Raw genomic sequence first — 22,090 nt, forward strand, 5'->3', positions numbered from 1 at the left:
TTATATTGAGATGAAACGAGGTTAGGTTTGATTTTTTTGTCTGATATATGTTTTTAATATAGTAGACTCTTTAAGTTGTTTTTTTAGGTTTTATTCTTATAAATAATGCTGCTACCAACCGATAGCCCAGCAGTTGGAAAGCATGTTTTTGTTCAGGTGTAGTTCAGAGCACTGATGGGCTCTCTGATGGGAGCTGTGTCTGTTTGCAGGAGGTGAGCTACTGTCAAGGCATGAGTCAGATAGCAGCCATCTTACTGATGTATATGAATGAGGAGGACGCCTTCTGGGCCCTGTCACAGCTGCTGACAAACCAGAAGCATGCAATGCATGGTAAGAGTTTGAAATGGTGAACTTCTAAAGTGTACGTATACTGTACTGTATGTCTTCATTCTTAAGTAACAAGGACACCAAGACTGTTTTGTTGCCCCTAAATATCTTCATATTGCTTTATATTATAGGGATTACAATTGAATTTGCATGTTCCTAAATCACATTTTTTACTTTTAGAAGGATAATAATTTTCTAAATCTTTTTTTTTAATCCTCATTACTTGGTTTTCTACCTTCAAAGGGTTCTTTATCCCAGGATTTCCCAAACTTCAGAGGTTTCAGGTGCACCATGATCAGATATTATCTAAGCTGATTCCAAAGCTGAAGAAACACTTGGTGAGTTTATTTTTCTATTGTTCGACTGAACAGTGATTATACATCATGAAAATACATCAGGTTTCAGGCCGATAACGCTGAAGAAAAAAAATGTCCCTGCTTAAAATGACTGATCGATTTACAGATAAGATTCTGACAGTGTGACAGAAGATTAAGTTTTTCAGTAGTTCTGAGACTGTTTGTAATTGTGCTACTTCTAGAATTTTACAGTGCTGTTGGCGTCACATTTCACCACACCTCTATGTCTTAATTCAGGACAAGGAGCAGATGTCAACAGGGATTTACACAACCAAGTGGTTTCTTCAGTGCTTCATTGACAGGGTAAGATTCACATCGAATTTGATTACAGAGACCCAATCCATGCAATATGAGTTTGTATTATTACAGTTTTGTGTCTTAATAGTTTTGTTGTCTATGCTACCATGCATTTCACATATATAAGGATTATATACAGTAACATAAGCATGGGTTTAAACTGGTAAAATAATAAAATGGACTGCGGTATCTGTGTAAGTTTACCTGAAGAAGTAAAAGAGGGAAATGCTGGACAAGACAGAATTCTTTTTTCATTAGCTCATTGCTAATTGGAATTACCCTGTGTAGGAAAATGAATCTGTGTTTTCTAAGGAAAGCCATGCGTCTTAAGCCTACAGTATGTGCTGCCAGACGGGTCGGTGCTCTGTGCAGAAGTTCAGTACTGATAGGTGTGAAACTCTCAGCAAAACGTTGCTGGTCTTTCAATACAGACTTCACGTGAGATCAAAGAAAATACCTGTCTCAAAAATGTAATCAACAGCAGTGCACAGGAAGCTCAAAACTGCCATCGGTGCCCTCCATGTGCTGTGAAGACAATGCCAATGCGTCTCACCTAACCACAGCAGCCCCTGTGTAACAGATGAGAGGTGATGTTTGGTAGAGAAAGCTCATGTAGCGCTCACTCACACATGGCATTCTAAAGCAGCAACATGTTCTCATGATGTCAGGGTGGGAACAGGGCTCTGGAGAGGCAGGAATTTCCCAGGAGCCCTAGTCTGTACAAAAACCACAATGGTGATATCGTACTTGGCAGCAACGAACAACATAGGCTGTTAAAACATAATAAACATTTTTTGTCATTGAGATGCTGTCTCTACCTTCAACAATGCTTTATTAGGAGATACATTTCTTTTAAGCAATAGATTCCTTTAATGTGACGCATACTTCTTTGGGGAATTCCTTAAGATTCTCTGAAGAATTTCCCAAGCTGCATCCTCACTGATGCCCTCAGGCTTTCCAGCCTCTTTGATAAACATATTAAACACTCCAGAAACACCCTGAAGTGCAAAATAGGAGCTGTAATTAAGTTATTGTTGTAGGGATTCTTTTTATTGATAAAGAATGTGAACAAAAGTGAACTCTTTAACTGAAATATTTTCTTTCCTCAGAAATCAAGAGCAGAAAATTCTGTGAACTTATATTGTTTGTTCCTGTCTTTTTTGGCTGATGTAGATGCTGAACCATTGTATCATGTGTTGACCACAGGCTAAAATAATTAATGTGTCAGATGTTTGTGGTGTTTTACACCAGTAAAAAAAATAGCAAAGTTAATTTAAAGAGAAATGCATACAATGATTATTTTGCCCATCCTGTGCTCTGACTTTAGAATTATATGCTTACAATACTGCCATTACATAAAATGTGAGTGAACAGAATTCAGAGCTGGTAAGGTCTAATGTTCTTGTACTTCAGTACATAGTACTAGACTCAGGAGTGGAGTGCATGTCATAGGATCTGTTGTACAGCAGAAATCTCCAGCCCTTGGCCTGAAGAACCACAATCCAAGAGATTTTGTAGTTCACCATTAAATCACCAATGTCTATATGGTGATTTAATGGTGAAATATGTATAATTCTATAATGGTAAGCTTAACAGATGTTTTATTAAATTAAGTAATTAAGAGATCATTGTGGACTAAACTCTCTCTCTTCTGCCCTCAGTGACTAGAGTTCTTTTATTTGAACACATTACTTGTTTTATTTAATCGAAATCTTACAGGTGCTGCCCACCTTTAAAAACTGGTGGTCTATAAGTTGGTACTGGTGGACTAGGGCTCTGCAGGACCAGGGTTGAACACCCCTGATGTACAGGATGCCCTGTTTAGGTCCCCATACTCAGGGGGACTGCAGTCTTCTGGTGTTTGAATGAACTGCTGGATGATTAGAGAGGCCATGGTTGCTTCCTGGTTTTCTAGCATAGTTACATTAAATCCAGTGGTTTTGGTGGTGGAGGCAAAGAAGAGCTGTTGTCAGCATCAAGAAACCTTTCCAGTTTTCTGGGCTTGAAGTGCAGAGGGCTTTGCGTGACCACATGGTGGCTCTTTCCAATATTAAGTAGAGGGGTATAGATAAGGCACAGGAGTCGAATCTTTATTCCTGTAAACAACCTTTTCTCTACAGGAAATTTTAAATGCCTAATAGAGTTTTAAGAGAAGCAATTGCACTACAATGCGTTAGGCAATACACAGAAAAAAATTCAGTGACTTCAGTTACAAAGTTGCAATCTAGGGGTTACAGTTGGCAGTGGTACTGAACCTTGAATAAAAAGTATCCCAAACATTTTTCTCTTTCTTGTTTTTTTTTCTGTATAACTGTGTTTGTGAGCATGTGGGATATCCAGCCACTGTGCTCAAGCATCAAGTGAATTGCAGTCAATATATTTGCCGACTGAAGTTCAAACAAATAGAAAGTTTGAGTTTACAGCACCACTTTGCCTAAGACACAGACCATGCTGTCATTTTGCAGAAAGACTGCTCATTGCATGTTGTTAGTTTTCTTCTCAACACATACCACATTTTCCATCTACTGGAAGCTTAATCCTTAACCAAGTATTATTTTTCTTTGACAACAGACACCATTCACCCTGACTCTGCGCTTATGGGATATCTATATCCTGGAAGGGGAGAGAATCCTGACTGCCATGGCCTACACCATTCTCAAACTGCACAAGAGTGAGTACCACACCAGCCCCTTGTCCTCACTTCAGCAAGTTCTCAAAGTACCTTGAAGCAAAACTCAATATCCGACCTTTAAAAAACTGCAGTTTTAAAAGTAGAGAACACTTTTGTAAATAAATGGGAAAAAGACTTCAATTTGGTATATTTTCTTTGGTTATTTTTCAGAACGTTTACTTAAAATGTCGCTAGAAGATCTTCGGGAGTTCCTACAGGAGAAGATCGCAGGATCTTTCAGCTTAAATGACGACTCGGTCATTGAGCAGCTCCAAGCGTCCATGTTAGAACTACGCAAAATGAAGCTTGATCTTCCTCCTCCAGGTTCTACCACAGTTATTGAGTTTAATTATTACTGTTTCTAAATAGATGTAAGACAGTAGCATTTTTAAGTTGGTTTGAATGTCTAATGGTGTCTACGTTCTAAGAAAGTTTGTAATAGGCTGTTCGGAGACAACTCACCCCTGTATATGCAGAAGCATTATCTCAGGGGGAGATTTGACATTAAATAATGGATTTAAAACATGAAAATGCAACAACTATAAGAATATAGCTGCAAAATTATTTTAGAAATGCGACCTGCAGTTACAATTAGAAAAAGGTTTGAGGTGCTCTGTATTTACCAATGTGTCTTTTGTTTCTAGCTAAACCTGAAGAGTTTCCAAAATATCCCCTTGGCCAGGAACTGCCAGTTTTGCTTGTACCAGTAAAACCCTGCCAAGCTGCCAATGACAAAAGCACAACTGTACCAGGGACAGTGGACCTTAGAACTAACAGAGAGCAGGAGACAGTTCTGCCGGATAAAAGCCCTTCTCCACTCCATGAACGGGACCCAAAAACACCTAATGGAGAAAATGTGACATTGCCCTCTCCCAGTCCTGTCATGGTGCACAGTCATGAAATAAAATCCCCAGTCAGGAGCTGGCCCCACACCCCAGAAGACAGAGGTCCTCCGGGAATCCAAATATCAGTCAACACCATACCTCAGACTGCAGATAGAATTCCAGGGGGAAAGAACACAAGTTCGGATAATAGAGCAGATCTCCCTGGCCCGCACGGAGGTGTTGTTTCCAGACAGCTGCTGGAGACGAAAGGAGCTCTTCCAGCGGCAGCCGCAGGTGGCTCGGTCGGAGACGAGAAGAAGGAGGACCAGGCAGCTGACGGTGAACCACAAGGGGAGCCCAGTGAGTGGCCGCCGCCGTATGAACCCCCCAAAACGGCTGGAGACCCCGTCGAGTTGCCTGTGCAGACCCTGGAAGAACAGCTGCTGCTTCCTCCCCCTCCTCCTCCCCCGCCTCAGTTTTGCAAAGACCCCCCAGAAGTGCAGCCTGGACGACGCTCTTGTACGACCCCCTCCGTGGAGGCAGATGTACCTCAAGCTGAGATGCCTTGCCCAGACGTCCCGCCGAAGCCTTCAGACCTCGCTCCCCTCCGTGAGGACCCCTCATGTGCCAACGTGGACGCCGCAGGATTCCCGGTCAACCTCGGAGTGCCTGGTCACTCCGGGGACAGAAGGTCGTCGAACACATCGCACTACGATAACATGGAAGGGGGAGCAGAGGATCAGTATGCGCATGTGTTGCAGGACTCTGTGCTGCCACCGCCTGAGCCTCCAGAGGGGAGTCCAAGCCTTCCAATACCTCCCGAGTCCAACGATCCCATGATGTTTCCTCCCCCACCCCCACCGGTGGCCTTCTTCCCTCCAATGCAAGCTGCCCTGCCTCCTTCCGCCAACTCAGACTCTCCTTCCCTGCCGGTTCCCGGGCCGGATGATCCAAACCGGCAGGGCGCTGGCGAACCTCTGGATCTGCCCGCCCCGCCGTTCCGTGAGAGACTACGCCCATTTCAGCTGTCCCAGGGCACTCATCCAGGATGGGGAGATCATGGCACGGGCCACAGTTTGGCAAAACAAATGGGAACCTCCAGGCCCATCCAGGATAACCGCCCCGATAACCCCGAGAGCTGCAGGGAAGCTGGAACTCTCTTTATTGTGGAAGAAGGAGAGGCAAAGGACTTCCAGTGCGCTTCTTCTAATGTGCTCCCGAGACCGACACCTTCTGCAGTAACAGCTCCAAAACGTTCTCCACACGCTGTGGCAAAGAGAGGACCTCCGAGCATCCCTGTGACACATTCCGACTCTGATTTTTACCGGACACATGCTCCTGGTCACCAAGTTCCAAAATCAGTGACGTTTTAAATCTGTATTTCGGTTACTTTGGACTGGATGGGGATCCTTTTCTTGTTGTTTCTTGTTTCAACAAGTATCTTAACAATTAATGTAAATTCTTGGAGTTCATTGAGAGTGAAAAACAATTTCTTTTAATTTAACTATTTTCAAGCAAGAACCTTTCTTAATGCCTTTTCAATTTTTTAAAACATTGATTTTAATTTTTATAGTGGTTAGTTTAAGCATCTTTCACAATTGAGACATACAAAGACCATGCATTTTCAAAAAAGCATTAGTTTTGAAAAGGAATGAGTTCAGTACACTCGGATCTTAAAGATATTTCTATTTGAAATATGGTTGAGTGCAGGGCAGATATTTAAAGTTAATTCCATTCATATTTGAAGGATTATATTATTATTATTATTATAACATCCAAAGTAGAATTTGGTATTTTATTTAGCCATCTATGTATCTTAAATTCTAATTCTTCTAAGCAGTACTATACAAAGAACAGAAAATTCCTTCTAGTTAGAAATATATTCTTAGTTTTAAATTATGGTACGAAAGAATGTCAGGAAAATTGGTGCTTTTTTGTAAGTATTTTTCTTTTTTCAAACAGTTTTAAATTCTTGAAAAAATCCAAGTTGGTCATTGAAATACACTGTCCCAACTGTATCAGTTGGAGGTGAAGCAGTAATCCTAATACTACACGTGATTTTTCAATGTTGTGATGCGTGTTATTTCTATATTCAGTTTTTTCTGAGCACACCAAGCTGGCCTAAGCCTAACAGGCACAATTCTTCTGAGTAATAATGGTGAGCAGGCTCCCAGTATTTTCAAAGAGCAATATGAGTGACCAATACCCATTTTGCTGCATAACATTTTGGAACTACTTACAAATGCTGATAGGTTAGAAAACTCCCACTGTGGTACTGTGCTTTGTATTGGTCCTGTAAATACGTATTAAAGCATTTACTATTCATGTTTTTAGGGGCCATGGCTTGAGAAGTTTAAACAGGAAACCTATTACATGGAGAGTGTGCTTTGACTAAGACTCCATTAATTTAATGTATTGAGAAGCATTTTTTTTCCAGTTACATTGACAATTTTTAAGGTGAATTCTCTTTAAATATCGAAACACAAATAACTTTGCAGTATTAAATGCCAGTTCATTTCATATTTGTTATAGAAATGAAACGGATGTTTTGTAGGAATAATGTAGATATTTTCTTTGTATAAAGTGAGAATATAATTTGTATAAAAGAATCCGCAACAATGATAAAGAAATACATATTTGATTAGCAAGACATGAAATATTGTTAGGAACTTTAGACTAGAAACAAGTGTTCATGTTCCACTAGGTGCTTTATAAGGACTTGCAAGCGTGTGGGATGAATTCCAAGCTCTGACATCAAGTTACAGAAATACCACCTCCTCCAGGCCAGCTCACTGGGCAGCAATCTGTGATGGGCTGTGTGGGTCACAACAGGTCCCCTCTTTTAGCAGGACAGTGAAACGCCCTTACTTCAGTGTTTATCATTGCAGTTACGATTAACATCTTTTACGGGTGGACCTGGAAATGCACAAATACCATTGTTTAAACCCAGATGTTCTTTTTTGTCATTTTAACATTTTTGCAAATTGCCTTTTTGTGCGTGATAGAGTAAAGAAACTTTACACATTTGAAGACTTGGCCTCCGGTTGCAGAGTGAAAAAGACTTTAAGAGTGTTCGCCCAAGTACTGTTAGGATGCAGAAGTAGCACAGTTTGCATTTGTAAAAAAACCAATATTCATGATCATTTATAAAAGTGGTTCTGTACATGAGTAATGTAAAAAAAGATAATTGCTTTAGCCTTGCAAATAGAGCCCGCATAGAAATTCTGTTGCCTTTTACTTCTAATATTTATAACTCAATATTACCACCTAGTGGAACAAAATTGTTTTGCACATAGGTTTGCTTTAAACGATGGTATTATTTTTTTAAACAAGATAGTATGTGTGAAACGTTTTGTACAAATGGTCAACTCAGATGTGGCCTTTCACGAAATTATTGCCAGTGTGTTCTGTTTTCAGTTGGACGGTGTCTTATGTGAAAACTGCCTAGTATCTGTCCGTCTGAAGCACACATCTCCCATCTCCCTCTTCTCACCCCAGAAGAAAAAAATGCAGTTACACTGCACAGCAGCTCAGGAATAATAACAGCTTTTTAACGGTTATTTACCAAGTCTACAAAAGCGCTCTAGAGATTTTCAAGGAATCAGTTTTGGGGGAGGGGTTACTTCCAGTCACGAAAGGACAGTAATGGCTTTCAGAAATTATTTTTCTTTCAAAAGTTTGCACTTTTGTTTGTATTATAAGCAAAAACAAAAACTGAAAAGAGCTTCCTTCATGTCCATTTTTTGTCCGTTTTTTTAATAGTGTTTGTACATTCCTTTTTTAAGGAGTTGAAAGGGCTCCAACCAAAAGGTTTTGGTTTTATTGCATTCTGTAACATGTACATATTGTCAAGATGGTGTGGCTGTTAACATTTGAGAACCAGAAAATATATTTAAAAAAAATGTCTCATGTCTGGCTGGACTGTTTTTCTTGAGTGGGTAGAATTAACAGTGAGTCAATGAGTCTGACAATACTATACATGCACAGATGTCCAGACAATAGTGGCACTAACATTAGGAAAAAAATCTTATCTAAAATCATAGATATTCCTAGCAAAGTGCAAATGGGGACAATGCTTTCTGGTGACATTCAAGGCGGCAGCCCCCCCTGCATAGTTCTGATCATGTCTATCTGCTGCAGGATTGCAGTCAATTCTTGAGACAGTCTGTTGTATGACAGGGTCTTGGCAAAAGGTATACTGGAACCATCTACTGCACAGATTCTCTGCTTGCATGTACATTTTACACCCCCTAAAAGTCAACTTCCCTCTGACATGTAGCTGGCCAATTGTCAGAGCTCATATCGAAGCCATTAAAATATTTGATGTGAAGATATATTGCATTTATATTAGTTTACAAGTGGTTTCTGATGCCCGTGTTTTGAAATTGCATTGTATTGGTATACTATATCAAACATAAAGAGTGCTTATGACATAGAGAGGTGCCTTTGTGAGAGAGCTGCCTGCTAATGGAGAACATCTGTGGACTGAGGCACACCTGGTGTGATTGAGCAATTAGCACTCAGAGGGAATGTAATTCCACATGAGGGAAAGGAGCTGGTGTGAGGTGCCCTGTGTGGAATTAGTCATGTCTTTGGGCTAATTAAGTGGCTTCTAAGAATAGCTAGGAAGAAATCGGAGTTTGTGTCTAAGCTCCAGGCTGTTAGAAGAGGGAGAATGAGAGTTGTACTCCAGTGTGGTCTTATTAGTAACGGCTGGAGCCGGATGGCAAACCCGTGAGACTTTGTAAGTTAGGAATACTTGAGAAAATACAGTTTATGTCTATATTGTGGGTATTACTGGGTGTGGACAGGTAGCTGAGGTAGCTGTGACGGAAGTCAAATTCAAATATACCCTGTATCTTTACATGATGTCACATTAGTGCTTACTGTATGTTTTAAAATGGGTATAGTCTGGATTACAAACATGTAAATGTGAAATATCAGTGCTCAATTCAAGCAAGCAGAGATTTCTGATATTCCCATTATTTTACACCCTGCTTACTTCTTCCCTTCATATGTAAGATCTACACATGGTCACAAACTTTTTCCAGCATATATTTTTAATAGCTGTGCAAAGGGTTATTGTAAAGAAACTGAAAAACCACAAAAATGCACAGATAAAGGACAAAAAATGGTACTGTGTTACTTGTGTGGTTGAATTGATAGCAATCCATAAAGTTCTTCCTAAAAGAAATCTTAGTTCTTCTATGTATACAAAATCAAGTTTAAGACATGTCGCATGATGGTGTGTATTAAACAAAAATTAAACATTACAGAGGTCATTTAGTCACAAAAAAATCATCATAATCAAAATAATCTGAAGAACAGGAATGTAGTCTACTGTCATAATTAAACGAACCATGATGGTATATTGCACTAGTAAGTAAACATTGATGGAAACAATATTTGACCAATACAGTATTTGAAAAAGCTACACCTGACACTCAAAACTACTTTTAAACAGACTACAAAAACAACATGTGGAGAGCCCTGTATGCAGAGGCATACTGAAATAGACAACAGTGCAGCTGGTAAAACTTCAATCTACAACAAAAATTTCTTCCATGTTCAATATCCTCTGTAAAATGTAACACATACTCTACATAGATTATCCCAGCTTGTGATTCATGACATCTTGAGGCATCATGTCCCTATGATTTCAAGAGTTTTCAAGAATATCAACTGGATTTGAGGGGGAATTTATTCTTGCAATTATATACAAATCTGTGTTTATATACTTTTAATGTGTACTGGCATAAAATGTTTAGTGTACCTATATCTTAAAGTACAGGAGATAAATAACAAAATTGGTGTCAAAAAGAGTCACTCTTTTTTTTACAGTGACTGCTAATCCTTAGCCATAACAAATCATAACAAGCTATGACCCTAAGCAGACATTTTTCTGTTGGTTACACTGATCATCTTCTAAACAACACACTTAAGTACAGGTCATCAAAGAGGCCTATTTCTTTTCTGAGCTACTGATTAGTAAAGTATGGTAACCACATCCGTACTGCAAGAACTCTCTAGTCTACATCCATTAGAAATTAAATTCTAAGAGACTTTTTCAGTACCACCAAAGTTCTTGTGTGTTGTAAACTAAAACATGCTGTTTTGGTTATTCTCGGTTACAATGGACACGCACAAGGCAAAGATTCAGATTAAAGTGCCAGAAGCTCAACACCGACATATCAGGTCATGTCACCTTCACGACAGGTGGTGTGGAAGCATGCAGTACACCTGCGCTCTTTATATCCGGAGCTGCTGAATGAAGTTCTTTAGCGATGTTGCGCTGTTCCTCAACTTCAAGTCCTCCTCCTGCCCCAGAGTCAGTTTTAAAATCCGTGCCACTCCCCCTGTGCCCAGCTCACAGGGCAGGCTGAGGAACACCTCTCCGCAGACACCTCCCCATCCCTGCAACACAGTCCCAGCATGAGAGAGGACACTGGATTCTGCTCGAGTCAAGAGCACCCATTTCTTCACTGCCTAGGAGTGGTCATTTCCTAGAACTCATCTGTAAAGGAAGCTTGTTGATTGGAGTGACTTGCATCTCTGTATCAATACCACGAGGACAGAGCTGAAGTGAACTAATGAGTCACAGCTGTACAGAACTCACACATGCTCCTGTTCATCTGATTTCACAACAGGCTGAGTTCCCTGGACACTCAGTGAGAAGGACCCATGAGGAAGATCTGTTTCTACTCCTTTCAAACATTCATTTCCTCAGCTGTTGCCTTTTTGAGGGGGTGATTTGCAATACATCTCTTGGCGTCCTGGCACCAGACTTGGATGACAAAATCCCAAACTAGCTTTTCAGCACCACCTTTTACAGATGGTCTGGGAGCTTATGTGCACCTTCCCTAAACTCACTGTGTTAAATGTAGCTATTGTATCCTACCATGTACAGTCATGTCAGACTCGCAGCCAAACACTTTCCAAATGGGTGCAGCTGTGCTTGTCTGTGGGGGTCCAGAACCAGAGTTCTGTCGGCCTCTTACACATTCAGCTCACTCTCAGTGCTGGCTAAAACACTAAGTTCACTTTACATTGAACTTAGTGTCAAGTGTCAGATTTCCTACGACTTGTTCCACAAAATCTCACAGGAACACGGGCCTGTGTTCTACGTGTGGGTGATGTGCCATAGCTACAGTTATCTAATCAATTTTTCTTACTGTATATACAAATCAAATTCATGTTAAACCACCATAAACTGAAACCAATACAGTGATAAACACTGATTACAATGATCCTGATAAAATTGATGTTTTTCTAAGATATTGTAACTGCAACTTTGAGTTTGTCTTAACTTTTTTCAATCTTTTTTGCCTCAATTTTACAGCTGTCACCAGTGCTCCTCCCTGATACAGAAAGTATTGTTATGTGCTATTATGAACAGGGACAAGAGAAGAGTAACAGCTGATTTCAAGAATAACAACAATTTGGACATCTAAGTCAAAGGAAAAACCAAGATCGGTACCATACAAACAGAAAAACATATAGAGAATAACAATAATTGGTGTTGGCCACAAACAACAAACATCTGTACCATTCTTCTCTGCTCTTTCTAAATGTCTAATGACTTTTACTGAGATTTACCTGTGCCAGCGTAGAGACAGAGTGCATCTTCCTCTGATCAGCCAGGATGCTGTGGACAATGTCAGCCACTGAGAGTCCAACGGACAACGACCGCTGACCCCTCCCCTTGAGAATCTCGAATGCTCTGAAAACAAAAACCTGCATCTTCAGATCTGTCCCTTACATTCAGTCACGGCATACTTTCACAAAGCAACTTATGTTTCTAAAACTACTTGTCATTGTAACTGTAAAAAACAAAATAAAATCAGACTTGTCATCTTTTGTCCTTATTTACTGACTTAGATACTGTTGTACATGTAATTTTTTACTACAGTTTAAGCCGTCAACAAGCATTTACATACAAGCCAAAATACACTATATTTTTAGGAACACTGCTCTTATATCTGAATTTCACAAAATGTTTCTGGATGTATAATGAAGACTGTTGTTTAAATGCAACCTCAATGTATCATTTATCTGTGTTACCTGTGATATTTTACATCCCTTATGTCTAGATTGGGGTACAGTGGGTACTAACACAATTACAGTCATATATGACCTTTCCTATTTACAAGTATCAACAGAAATACAGTACCTGCATGAGCAAAGACAGTGGAAAAGCCACCTCATCCTTATCTCTGATTAAATTAGAAAATGAATGCATTATTTCATTCACTTATTTGGTGTAATTAAAAGATAACTCACTACTGTTTGGTTTAACAATACGGTACAGTGCATTATATAACCGGTTGTATGATTACCTGTCTGTAAGTGGTTTTGTAGAGGTGGGTCCTGGTGTTATTTCTGGCTGGCTGTCTGTTGCTGGCGCTGAAGAACTCCAGGCCGGCACTAAAAAATATATCAAATTGCTGTTAACACAATGGTCACAAATTGCCATGATTTAAACTCGACTCGAGTAGCTTCCCCAGAAATCTGGAGAAATTTCACAAAGAAAGTATCAAACAAACTGGCTTCTTATTCCAGCTGTGGTAACAGTCATTTTTATGCCACAGGGAAGAACAACAGACCAAGTATTTTTCCCAAAGAAAAAACAACTGGATGAGATCCCAAGCATTTTTTGTTTTATTTGGGGTGTACAATGCACGCCCGCTGTACCTTTGTTGTCGGAGAGCTCTCCAACGACCCAGGGCTGGGATCCAGCAGCCCGTGACAAGAGGACCGTGGAGACGATGTAGTTGAGGCGCTCCGAGTCCAGGTTGCAGCCTGTGCCGATGACGCGAGACGGGGGCAGCCCGCTCTGCTTCCAGGCCACATGGGTCATGATGTCCACTGCAAGGAAGCACAAGGCCCGCAGGCCAGACCCAGCAATGGAAGGAAGAGCCACTGCAGGAAACGGTGGCACTGTGATTGTGCCAAAAAGTTGCAATTTGCCATCTCCTCTCATTATGTGCTTTTTTTTCTTACTGTAAAGCACTTTGCGAAGCCACTTTTAAAGGTGCTGTATAAAATAGAAGTTAATTCTTATAATGTGAATAACTGACTAACGTGTTGAAATGATTCCAGACCTCAGACCCCAGAACCGTTTCATTTCGGGTCAAACAGAATGAACCAACACGTGCTGGAAAATGAGAAAATTCTCAAAGCAAGCAGGTATGAAGATGTTTTCTGTTGGTTTGATTCGAAGACAGAGGTTTCCAACTGGAAAAGACTGTTTCATATGGACACACGAGTGGAACTGGAAAATTTTGCACTGAGTGATTAATACAAATTGAAGGAGCCTGTGCTTTGTTACATGTACAGTAACCTGTTTCTAATCAAGCTTTTTAAACAACACGTAGAAGGCAGAATAAACATTCGTCTCTCAGATTAAGATATTGTGACAACTGGGAAAATGATGGCACATTTACCAGTGCTCGGCTGGTAGCTACAATAAGTGGCAAGGCTTGACAATTTCCTGTCCCAGAATAGAATATTTTTATTAACAATAAACAGAACCGAAAACTGGTCAACTCTTCTCAAACACAATGTATTCTTTATTCTTTGTTCCTTGTGGAGAGCCTGCAGTGAAATGGCCCATATTAAGACCTGTGTTTCTTAGCTGCTGAAGTTTCATAGAATCAGTAAATGCAAAATATATCCTGCATAACACATTATCTAGCTAAATACTCAAATACAATTAATCATACATCAGATTTTTCATGCAGTTTTCAAATCAATAGTTAGCAGAGGAAGGCTAGTTGGGTGACAAGATAGCCTATGCACAGATAGATTACTAGGATTGTCTGCCACTATTACAGCATGTAGCCTTGGAATATACATCAATTTAAGAGTTTCACATGCCTTTAAAAATTAGAAGACAGAAGAATTATTTTCTCAATTTTGAGAGAATTTTTCAGAAAAAAAACATGCAGCTGAGAATTTACTTTGGATTTTTTAGAAACATGTAGAAACACATTAACGTTAACTACTTTTTGAAGCATACAGCAGAGCCTGAGAGCGAATTTTTTGGTAATGTATAAAAGGATAATGTCCACCTCTGCAATTTAAAATCCTGGACAATATTCAATGTCAGATGTCACACAAACTGTAGGAACCTCAACCACCACTTTTACACATATTTGGTAAAACTGAGTAACATTCTAAGTGACTGATGTTTTTTTTTCTTCAGATAACATCCATGCAAGTTTTAAATATGATGTAATGAGTCATTCTGGTATGAAAGGGCACAGATCTTTTCAAACAATTATGAATTAAAGTTTAAAACAGCTACATTTTTTCTTAGTTTATTGATCTGGACGATGCCTTTGGGTACTGCCCTTGTTCACAAAGACCAAGACAATTAGTCTATGAAAGCGTCTTTGTTTCTTGGATCTTCTAACCCAATAATATGTATTTGCCGCGTACAGCTGTCCAAGATAACACCTTTAAAAAATCCCTAAAAAGTGCTCTACGCTGCAGTACTTTGGAATAAACACAGCATATAGATTTCCATCAGCACAAACGAACTGGGTATGCAAAAAAAACAGAACATCCTTAATCCCATGATACTGGAAACTTTTCTGATCATGTGTTTCAAACATAACCTCCACTGACCAGCTACAATTAAGCAAGCGCTAGTCTAGTCTGACCTCTCCACGTCAATGTGCTGAATAAGGGTGTACCTGGCTGTGATGCGATGAGCAGCACCCCGCTGGGACTGCAGCGAGCCAGGCCCGGGATGATCCCCTGGTAGAGATCCACATTGGTCTGGACGACACTCACGAAGGACTCGTCATCACTCCAGGCGTTGGACGTCACCACAACAACCTTAGAGTCTGCCGAGGCTGAGAGATCTAGGAAAGGAGAAATGTAGGGGGGATTCAGCATTTCACTTTCACAGAGAGTATTTTAAACATTTTAATACATCTAGAGGATAGTATGGTGTGGATTTCTGTAGTGTTACAGTAATCCATAGCTTTACAAGGGCCTGTAAATGGTTTAATGAGGAGCAGAGCTGCCAGATGATCGTCTTTGAAATTATCTGTAATGACTGATCTCTGCCGTCTGCCAAAGTTCAAAACTGCCTCACGGGGGTGTTTAACTGCATCACTGCAGCAAACGTCCATATCCATTACAATGCAGCAAAACTCACAATACAGGCTCAGGTTGAGTCAAGCAAAGCCATATGTCAGTACAACCATATGCCATTATAAAAGTGACTCGTACAGTAGGTCGATGCATTCCATCGGAGTAAAGAGTACAACACAGAAACCTGCAGAGACTTACTCTGAACTCTCAATACCTTTGTTCACACTGTAGATAATAATAATCAGGTAGCCAATACAATATATTAAAGCAATAAGTGATTTTTCATAGCAGACCGATAGCACTGAAGCAAGAAAAACTGGGGAGGAATGCATACAAAATGTCTTCCACCACACTCCTATTGTAGTTTTTAGTGATGTGGTAAGAGACTGAGAAACTGAATGCAGGCCACAGTCAAGAAAAAGAAAGTATACCTCTGGCAATCTCCACCTTGGGCAGGCTGAAAATCTCTAGATCCATGGTCCCTCCTTTCGACAAGTGCTCTGAGAAGTCAATGAGGACTATCTTATCCACACTGCCCTGTGAGATCACCAAGGAAAGAAACACCAGTCACTCAGGCACAGAGAGATCCGCTTCAGCAAGTCACTGATGTTTGACTTCTCAATCATCCTCCTGACTCACTTTGGTGTTTATTATTTCATGCTTATTACTTGATCAAGGACAAGCAACTCTAACTTATATAATAATAACTCTAGACATGTATACATATTTAAACCAGCCTAAAGTAAATATTTATCTATGAGTGTAGGTAACTTAGCACGTGCAGTTCTCATTAAGTTTAGTGCCACACGACTGAATTCTAGGTATTCTGACCTTTAAAAGAACAGCATCTGCAGAGAAAAGGTAAACTTATTAAGAAAACTAGCTACAGTAATTTAACTACACAAAAGCAGGCTGATATAAAGAAAGGTTCTGGAGTTTGGAACTGTAGTTTCAGGAAGACCTAGGCTAAATTTGTGACGATTCATTCGTTGCGAAAGAAATTTGAATGAGCATTCGGCCTTGATGACAAGCTTGATGACGAGACGATATTTTGTGCAGCCTTGCTAGAAGGAAAAAAGAAACACCTTGGCCAAAATACTCATCAAGCAAGCCACTCCTAAGTCTCCACCGCCAACCACAGTGACTTTGTTCAGTGGCCGCTCAGGATAGACTCTTCCCACGTTGGCAGGAGGGCCGATGTTCATGGTGGACATTCCTGCCATGAAAAAGCAAGTTTGTCGTTTCTCTGTGTATAACACATGTACAGTATAAAGGACCTGTAGTACAACACTGGAAATGCTACAGAATCTGATCACTCAAAATTAGAATGTAAAAACATAAGACAAAAAAACTATCAGCATAATAAGCAAAAGGTCTAAATCTTGTCTGAAAGTTTTTATAACGAAACATCTTTACAATTACAGTCAGAGCAAAGAAAGGCAAGAAGACACACACCCCCTGAGATTTTCTCCACGTAGGCCAGGAGCTCAGCAGGGTCTTTCTCGTCTGCAGATGGTTTAGTGCAAAGAGGAGGCTCTTCTTCAAACTTAGCAATCATCTCACTGAGGAGACCATTCACAGAAGATGCTGGCTGAAAAGATTAAAAATTAAAGAATCGACTTTTCACAAACCCGCCTCATGTCAAATGCACACATTTTGTCAGGGGAAAATCTGTTTTTCTGTGCACTTGCTGTTTTCTCTACATCAGCATTTTCAGTCACTGTATATGAAAAACGTTTTGTTGGCAAGGATTCCTGTGTGTAGCTGTGTGTACTTGAATTCTGTGTATAGCCCCTTCTGTGTTGCCCTGACACACCAAAAAAGTGCTGAAAAAAGAAAAGTGGAATACGTTTTTTCTCATTTTGTTATCTGTGACTTTTACAGTAGGCAACACTGCACAGTGCTGATGAAACACACTCCTGTTTGTTTGAGGACATTGGAATACATAAGAAATACAATTACTTTGTTAGAAAATTTCTGAATAAAACTACTGCCATCGTCCCCAAATTCAAATCTTTTTATAACCACAATCCTATTATTTCACCACTTACCAACAAGACTGAGTTACTAATCCCACCCTGCCTGATGACCCACTGAACAATACAGAGAGAAGGCAAGCAGGAGTCGAGGCCACACTATGAGCGATAAATCAACCACAGCCCATTTGCTCTCCAAAGCCAAAGGAAGAAGAAACACAAATGCTTATTCTACCTTTGAAATGCCACATAATAGGAACAAAGGCCATATTCAGAATGTATTTCTTACTGCTCTACATTTAGGACATAGCTTTGTACAAGGAAAACCAAACTCTCCACATTTTTAAAAAGAAAACGTTCAAAAGGTTGCTGACATTAGTAGCGCAGCACTGCCAAAGATGTCTTCAGTGGTTTGTCAGCTTAGAAACACTTGTGTGCACCGTGTGCATATCAGCAAACTATCTTTAGATTGTAACAGTATTTCACTTTTAGTGAACAGACCACTGTTTCGGCTGCTTACATGGTCCCAGTTATGCAGGTAGGGCAGGTATATCCTGCCCCGGGCATCCACGTGTTTCCCGACTCGGATCATCATGCTGGGAGTCGGCCGAAGGAGGCATATGGGAGGAGTAAATGGGAAGGAGTCCAGCAGCCACAGCAGGATGGGAAGGTTGTATGACCGACCTGCAGAACCGAGCATGACGCACAAAAAAAACATAATAGACCTCTGACTACATTATATAAAAGCGCCCCAAATCACCTCCTGTTTAACCAGTTTTTACCTCTTTACCAAGGCAACTGAACTTGAGCCCCCAATATTCCACTCTATTACAGTTGATGCTTATTTGTAACAGCAAATTATGTTATTAAACTGAACAATGGTTCAAAAGGTTATTTCAAAACCAACAGTTGAGTTTGAGAATTTGATTAGCCTAAGTGGTTTGGAACTTTTGTAACTCAACAAGCAAATATCACAGTGGTCACTTAGGACCAGGATTAAAAAATACTGCGCTAAATAATCAGTATTCTAAACGAAAAGAGATTTAGTCAGAGGACATATGATGTTCAAACTGTAGTCTAGTTAGAAATTAAATATGGACCAGTGAATAAGTAGGTTTTTACAATAACTTACGTAGGTCTGGACAACAACAACAACAGAGACCTCAAAACCCTGCTGACATGCCTGCTTCATTTGGGCTTACTCTCCGGAAGATGACAAAGAATGTCAGGTCATATTACAAGCTTTCTGAAGTGAAGAGTACGCTAAGACCACTGTAGAGCTACAGCTACACAGTAATTGAATTAACTTCATTACTCTGCTCTCCTCCCCACTGAGAGCTGATGTGTGGTGAGCTTTCTGGCGCACTATGGCTGCCGTCGCATCATCAAGGTGGGGCTGCACATTGGTGGTGGAGGGGAATCCTCATTACGTGAAAGCGCTTTGAGTGTAGTGTCCAGAAAAGCACTATATAAGTGTAAGCAATTATTATTAGTAGTAGTAGTAGTAGTAGTAGTACATTAATTCTCTACCTTCTGGCACTGTGAGCTAATGCTAACCAATCAGCCAGTTCATGTGTACAATTAAACCCTTTTCAAGGACCTCAGCTGGGTAATATAATCCTCCCATTGAACATACAGATATGCTTTCCTGGTACTTGATATGAATATATGAAGTCCAACCATACCTTGATAGCTGACTGGAATATTCCCCACCAGCTTCAAAAGGTCCTTCTGGGAACTATCGCTAAAAGCTGAAGATTCAAAAGAGGATTTTAGCTCTATAAGTACAAAAACAATATATTCCATCAAGCTGTCCCCACTTTAATCAGAAAATGTAAACCATCGGTCTTATTCCTTCTATAATTCTATACCATCAAAGATATAACAAACATATGGTAAGCACCATCTTAGGTCATACTGTAATTTGCTATAGTTGCTTGACGTAAAAACTAGGACTTGTCTCGATGAAGTAAACACAAAATGAACAAGAAAGTTTGTCTCACTCACTGTACGTGTCTACCAATGGCTTAAATCCAGGGTTCACACGATGAACTTTCTGTAGTTCTTCAATGGCAACGTCTCTGAACTTGTACTAGTGGGAAGTAAGTTACATATATAAAATCATTTACCAGTTTAAGAAGTTTAGCTTTGGAAAATAAAGTCTAGATTTATCCTTTCAAGCATTCGATGTAATAAATACGATTACACAAGAAGAACCTAGATATTGCAAATATAAAATATGTTTACAAATACATTATCTCCTTACTAAGTTTAGTAAGTGAAAAAACTGAGCTAAAAATTGAAATTATTTTAACTCTATATACAAATCACTCTTATGTTTCATTTGGATAGGGTTAAAAGAAAACACGTGCTTTTTCAAGCATGTCATTTTCAGTAACTGAAGAACAACAAATCTTGTTATACCAGTAGCTAAACCATATATTTAACCATCTTCAGTTACTGTGCTTAAAACAGAAACAAAATACATCACATCAACGTGTGAAAGTACAAACCTTTCCTAATGTCTTTCTTATTGACTCTTGACTTAAATCCATTGTTTAACATCCGCTGGAAGTGTGTTTTTAAATAAATTATAAACGACAATAATGCAAGTTTACTACCTGCACCCTCTCTAGGAAGCTATTAAACTTAACACAAACTTCCGTGAATGGGTTTTCCCAAACGTCAGCTATGGAAAGCCGGAGAGGGCTGGCAGTTCTCACTACGGACAACGCGAATTCACGTTCATCTCAGAAATCCCAACGCATAGTTGAAGTATCGCAGAACATGTAATGCTGTTATAACAGGAAGAAATTATCTCGCCAGTTTATACTGTATCTTGATCAAGGTATCAGGAATGTTTAATATAGCACAACATGGGAAAAACTTTAACATTAAATTACTCCTACTGCTGTTTCTCCACCATGAAAATAAACGCCGAAGTTAAATTCTGATAACCTCTTGTTTGATTAAATCATGGTGCAGACTCCAGACTTGAAGTAATCTAACAGTCTGCTGCACTTTCTTGGAGTAATCTAACAGTCTGCTGCACTTTCTTGGAAGGATGCCATCTATACTCTGCACCGTCAGAAATCCATCACAATCTGGAACTTTCAACTTTCAACTTTTTTTATTCATTACTTACAAACATACTTGTAAAGATAATTTAAAAATGAAACACGTTTCTTAAAACGCCTACGGACAACAAAACTGTATACAAGAAATACCTTGTTCCCTGTGCAGTCGGGATATTTAACACAGCTAAGTGACTGTTTCCTGTATGAAACTACAGGATTAATGTAATAATAATGAAATATGGGCAGAGCGAGATGTGTGTATACAATATGCATTCCACACTGCATAGTGCTCACACCTGAAGAAGGCTCCACGGCCGAAACGTTGTTTTCTTTCTTCTCTTTTCAGCACGAAATAAACCCGCTACCTGTTCCTTTGCAGCCTACCCACCTGATCTACCGTATGCATTGTTGCCTGTCTGGTACTATAGTTTTAAATGCGTCTTTATTTATCTTGTTTGTGTAGTTTTTTTATAGTGATGCCAACGGCACATTTCCTCCCTTTTGGATGGACAATAATGTCATGTCTTTTAAAACAATATGACCTCTACTGTGCAGGTCATATACTGTATATACTGCATATTCCAGAATTGGAAAATGCTCCTGCTCTCTTACTCTAACCAAAATGAGAAAGGACTAGGAACAGCACATGTAAATTTTAACCCTTACCAGGACATCTGCAATTGAAATGTATGGATCTTAATATTTAGATGCAGATGCAGATTTACCTGTATAACAGGCAGTGGGAGATTCTCATGTCGAGATAAGTCAGTGCTATCCATGGTCCACGATGGCAGCTCAGGACCAATGAGCTATTGTGGTTCTTTCCTTGTAGACTCAAGGCCACCCAGACCTCAGCAGATACTGTACTCCCACTGGGAGAACCCCAATCACATTGTCCAGGCTCAGTCTCATTTGACTTAGTGTAGCTGGCATAGATCATTTGAAATTGTGGACCAAGTGCTTTCAATTAGGGTTAATTCAGTGTTTTACTGGGTCAGTCTCCTGTGCTTTTTTCACTTGTTATGTGTATTGCAGGTATTATTATACAACCTTGGCATTTCTTGGGAAAGAAAGCTACTACTACATTGAAAAGGAATACAAACACCTTGTGCTTATAGTCAATCAAATACTGACCCACCCTCATACCTTAGATGTAATTACTGTAAAACTGTTTAATCACAGATCATGATTGTCAAATATCAGTATAAACGTCCCCTCTATATTGGGGAAAAACAATTGAGAAAAACAGAAAAGCACAGGCCTCCTGCCCATTCAGATCAAGACGTTACAGCATTTACCATGACAACAGGCTGCTAAATCTGGGTGATCCAATCAAATCTATTTTAGGAAGCCTACACATTTTTAAGAGAGAACATCTCGTCTACTCAACAAAAACCAAGTGGGGGGGAGGGTAGCTTTGTAACCATTAACAGTAAATTTAGAGTTGACAAATGCACAA

General features: G+C 39.7%; 2 protein-coding genes across 4 annotated transcripts in view; one reads left to right on the forward strand and one right to left on the reverse strand.

Moving 5' to 3' along the window:
* LOC148819401 (uncharacterized) overlaps positions 1-8,381 on the forward strand; it is a 46,044-nt gene extending 37,663 nt beyond the window's left edge. For both annotated transcript variants that reach the window (XM_088934728.1, XM_088934727.1), the window contains 6 exons: positions 210-330; positions 571-665; positions 921-986; positions 3,552-3,651; positions 3,823-3,975; positions 4,296-8,381. In XM_088934728.1, the coding sequence (XP_088790854.1) occupies positions 210-330; positions 571-665; positions 921-986; positions 3,552-3,651; positions 3,823-3,975; positions 4,296-5,848 (2,088 nt within the window). In that variant the 3' untranslated portion in view covers positions 5,849-8,381. The remainder of the gene's footprint in view (positions 1-209; positions 331-570; positions 666-920; positions 987-3,551; positions 3,652-3,822; positions 3,976-4,295) is intronic.
* uevld (UEV and lactate/malate dehyrogenase domains) lies at positions 5,076-20,225 on the reverse strand. Of its 2 annotated transcripts, none has more exons than XM_088934731.1 (12): positions 20,068-20,225; positions 19,562-19,646; positions 19,240-19,305; positions 18,075-18,238; positions 17,034-17,169; positions 16,664-16,794; positions 16,010-16,115; positions 15,173-15,343; positions 13,167-13,340; positions 12,812-12,899; positions 12,072-12,195; positions 5,076-5,184 (listed from the first exon to the last, which is right to left on the reverse strand). In XM_088934731.1, the coding sequence occupies exons 1-12, from the start codon at positions 20,107-20,109 to the stop codon at positions 5,149-5,151; spliced, it is 1,323 nt and encodes a 440-aa protein (XP_088790857.1). In that variant the 5' UTR covers positions 20,110-20,225; the 3' UTR covers positions 5,076-5,148. The 2 variants fall into 2 exon arrangements, with proteins under 2 accessions (XP_088790857.1, XP_088790855.1); XM_088934729.1 differs by lacking the exon at positions 5,076-5,184 and adding an exon at positions 9,518-10,889.
* Between the last annotated feature and the right edge of the window lie 1,865 nt (positions 20,226-22,090).

Source organism: Atractosteus spatula, chromosome 16 (assembly GCF_055471065.1).
Source record: "Atractosteus spatula isolate fAtrSpa1 chromosome 16, fAtrSpa1.hap1, whole genome shotgun sequence".
Taxonomy (NCBI): domain Eukaryota; kingdom Metazoa; phylum Chordata; class Actinopteri; order Semionotiformes; family Lepisosteidae; genus Atractosteus; species Atractosteus spatula.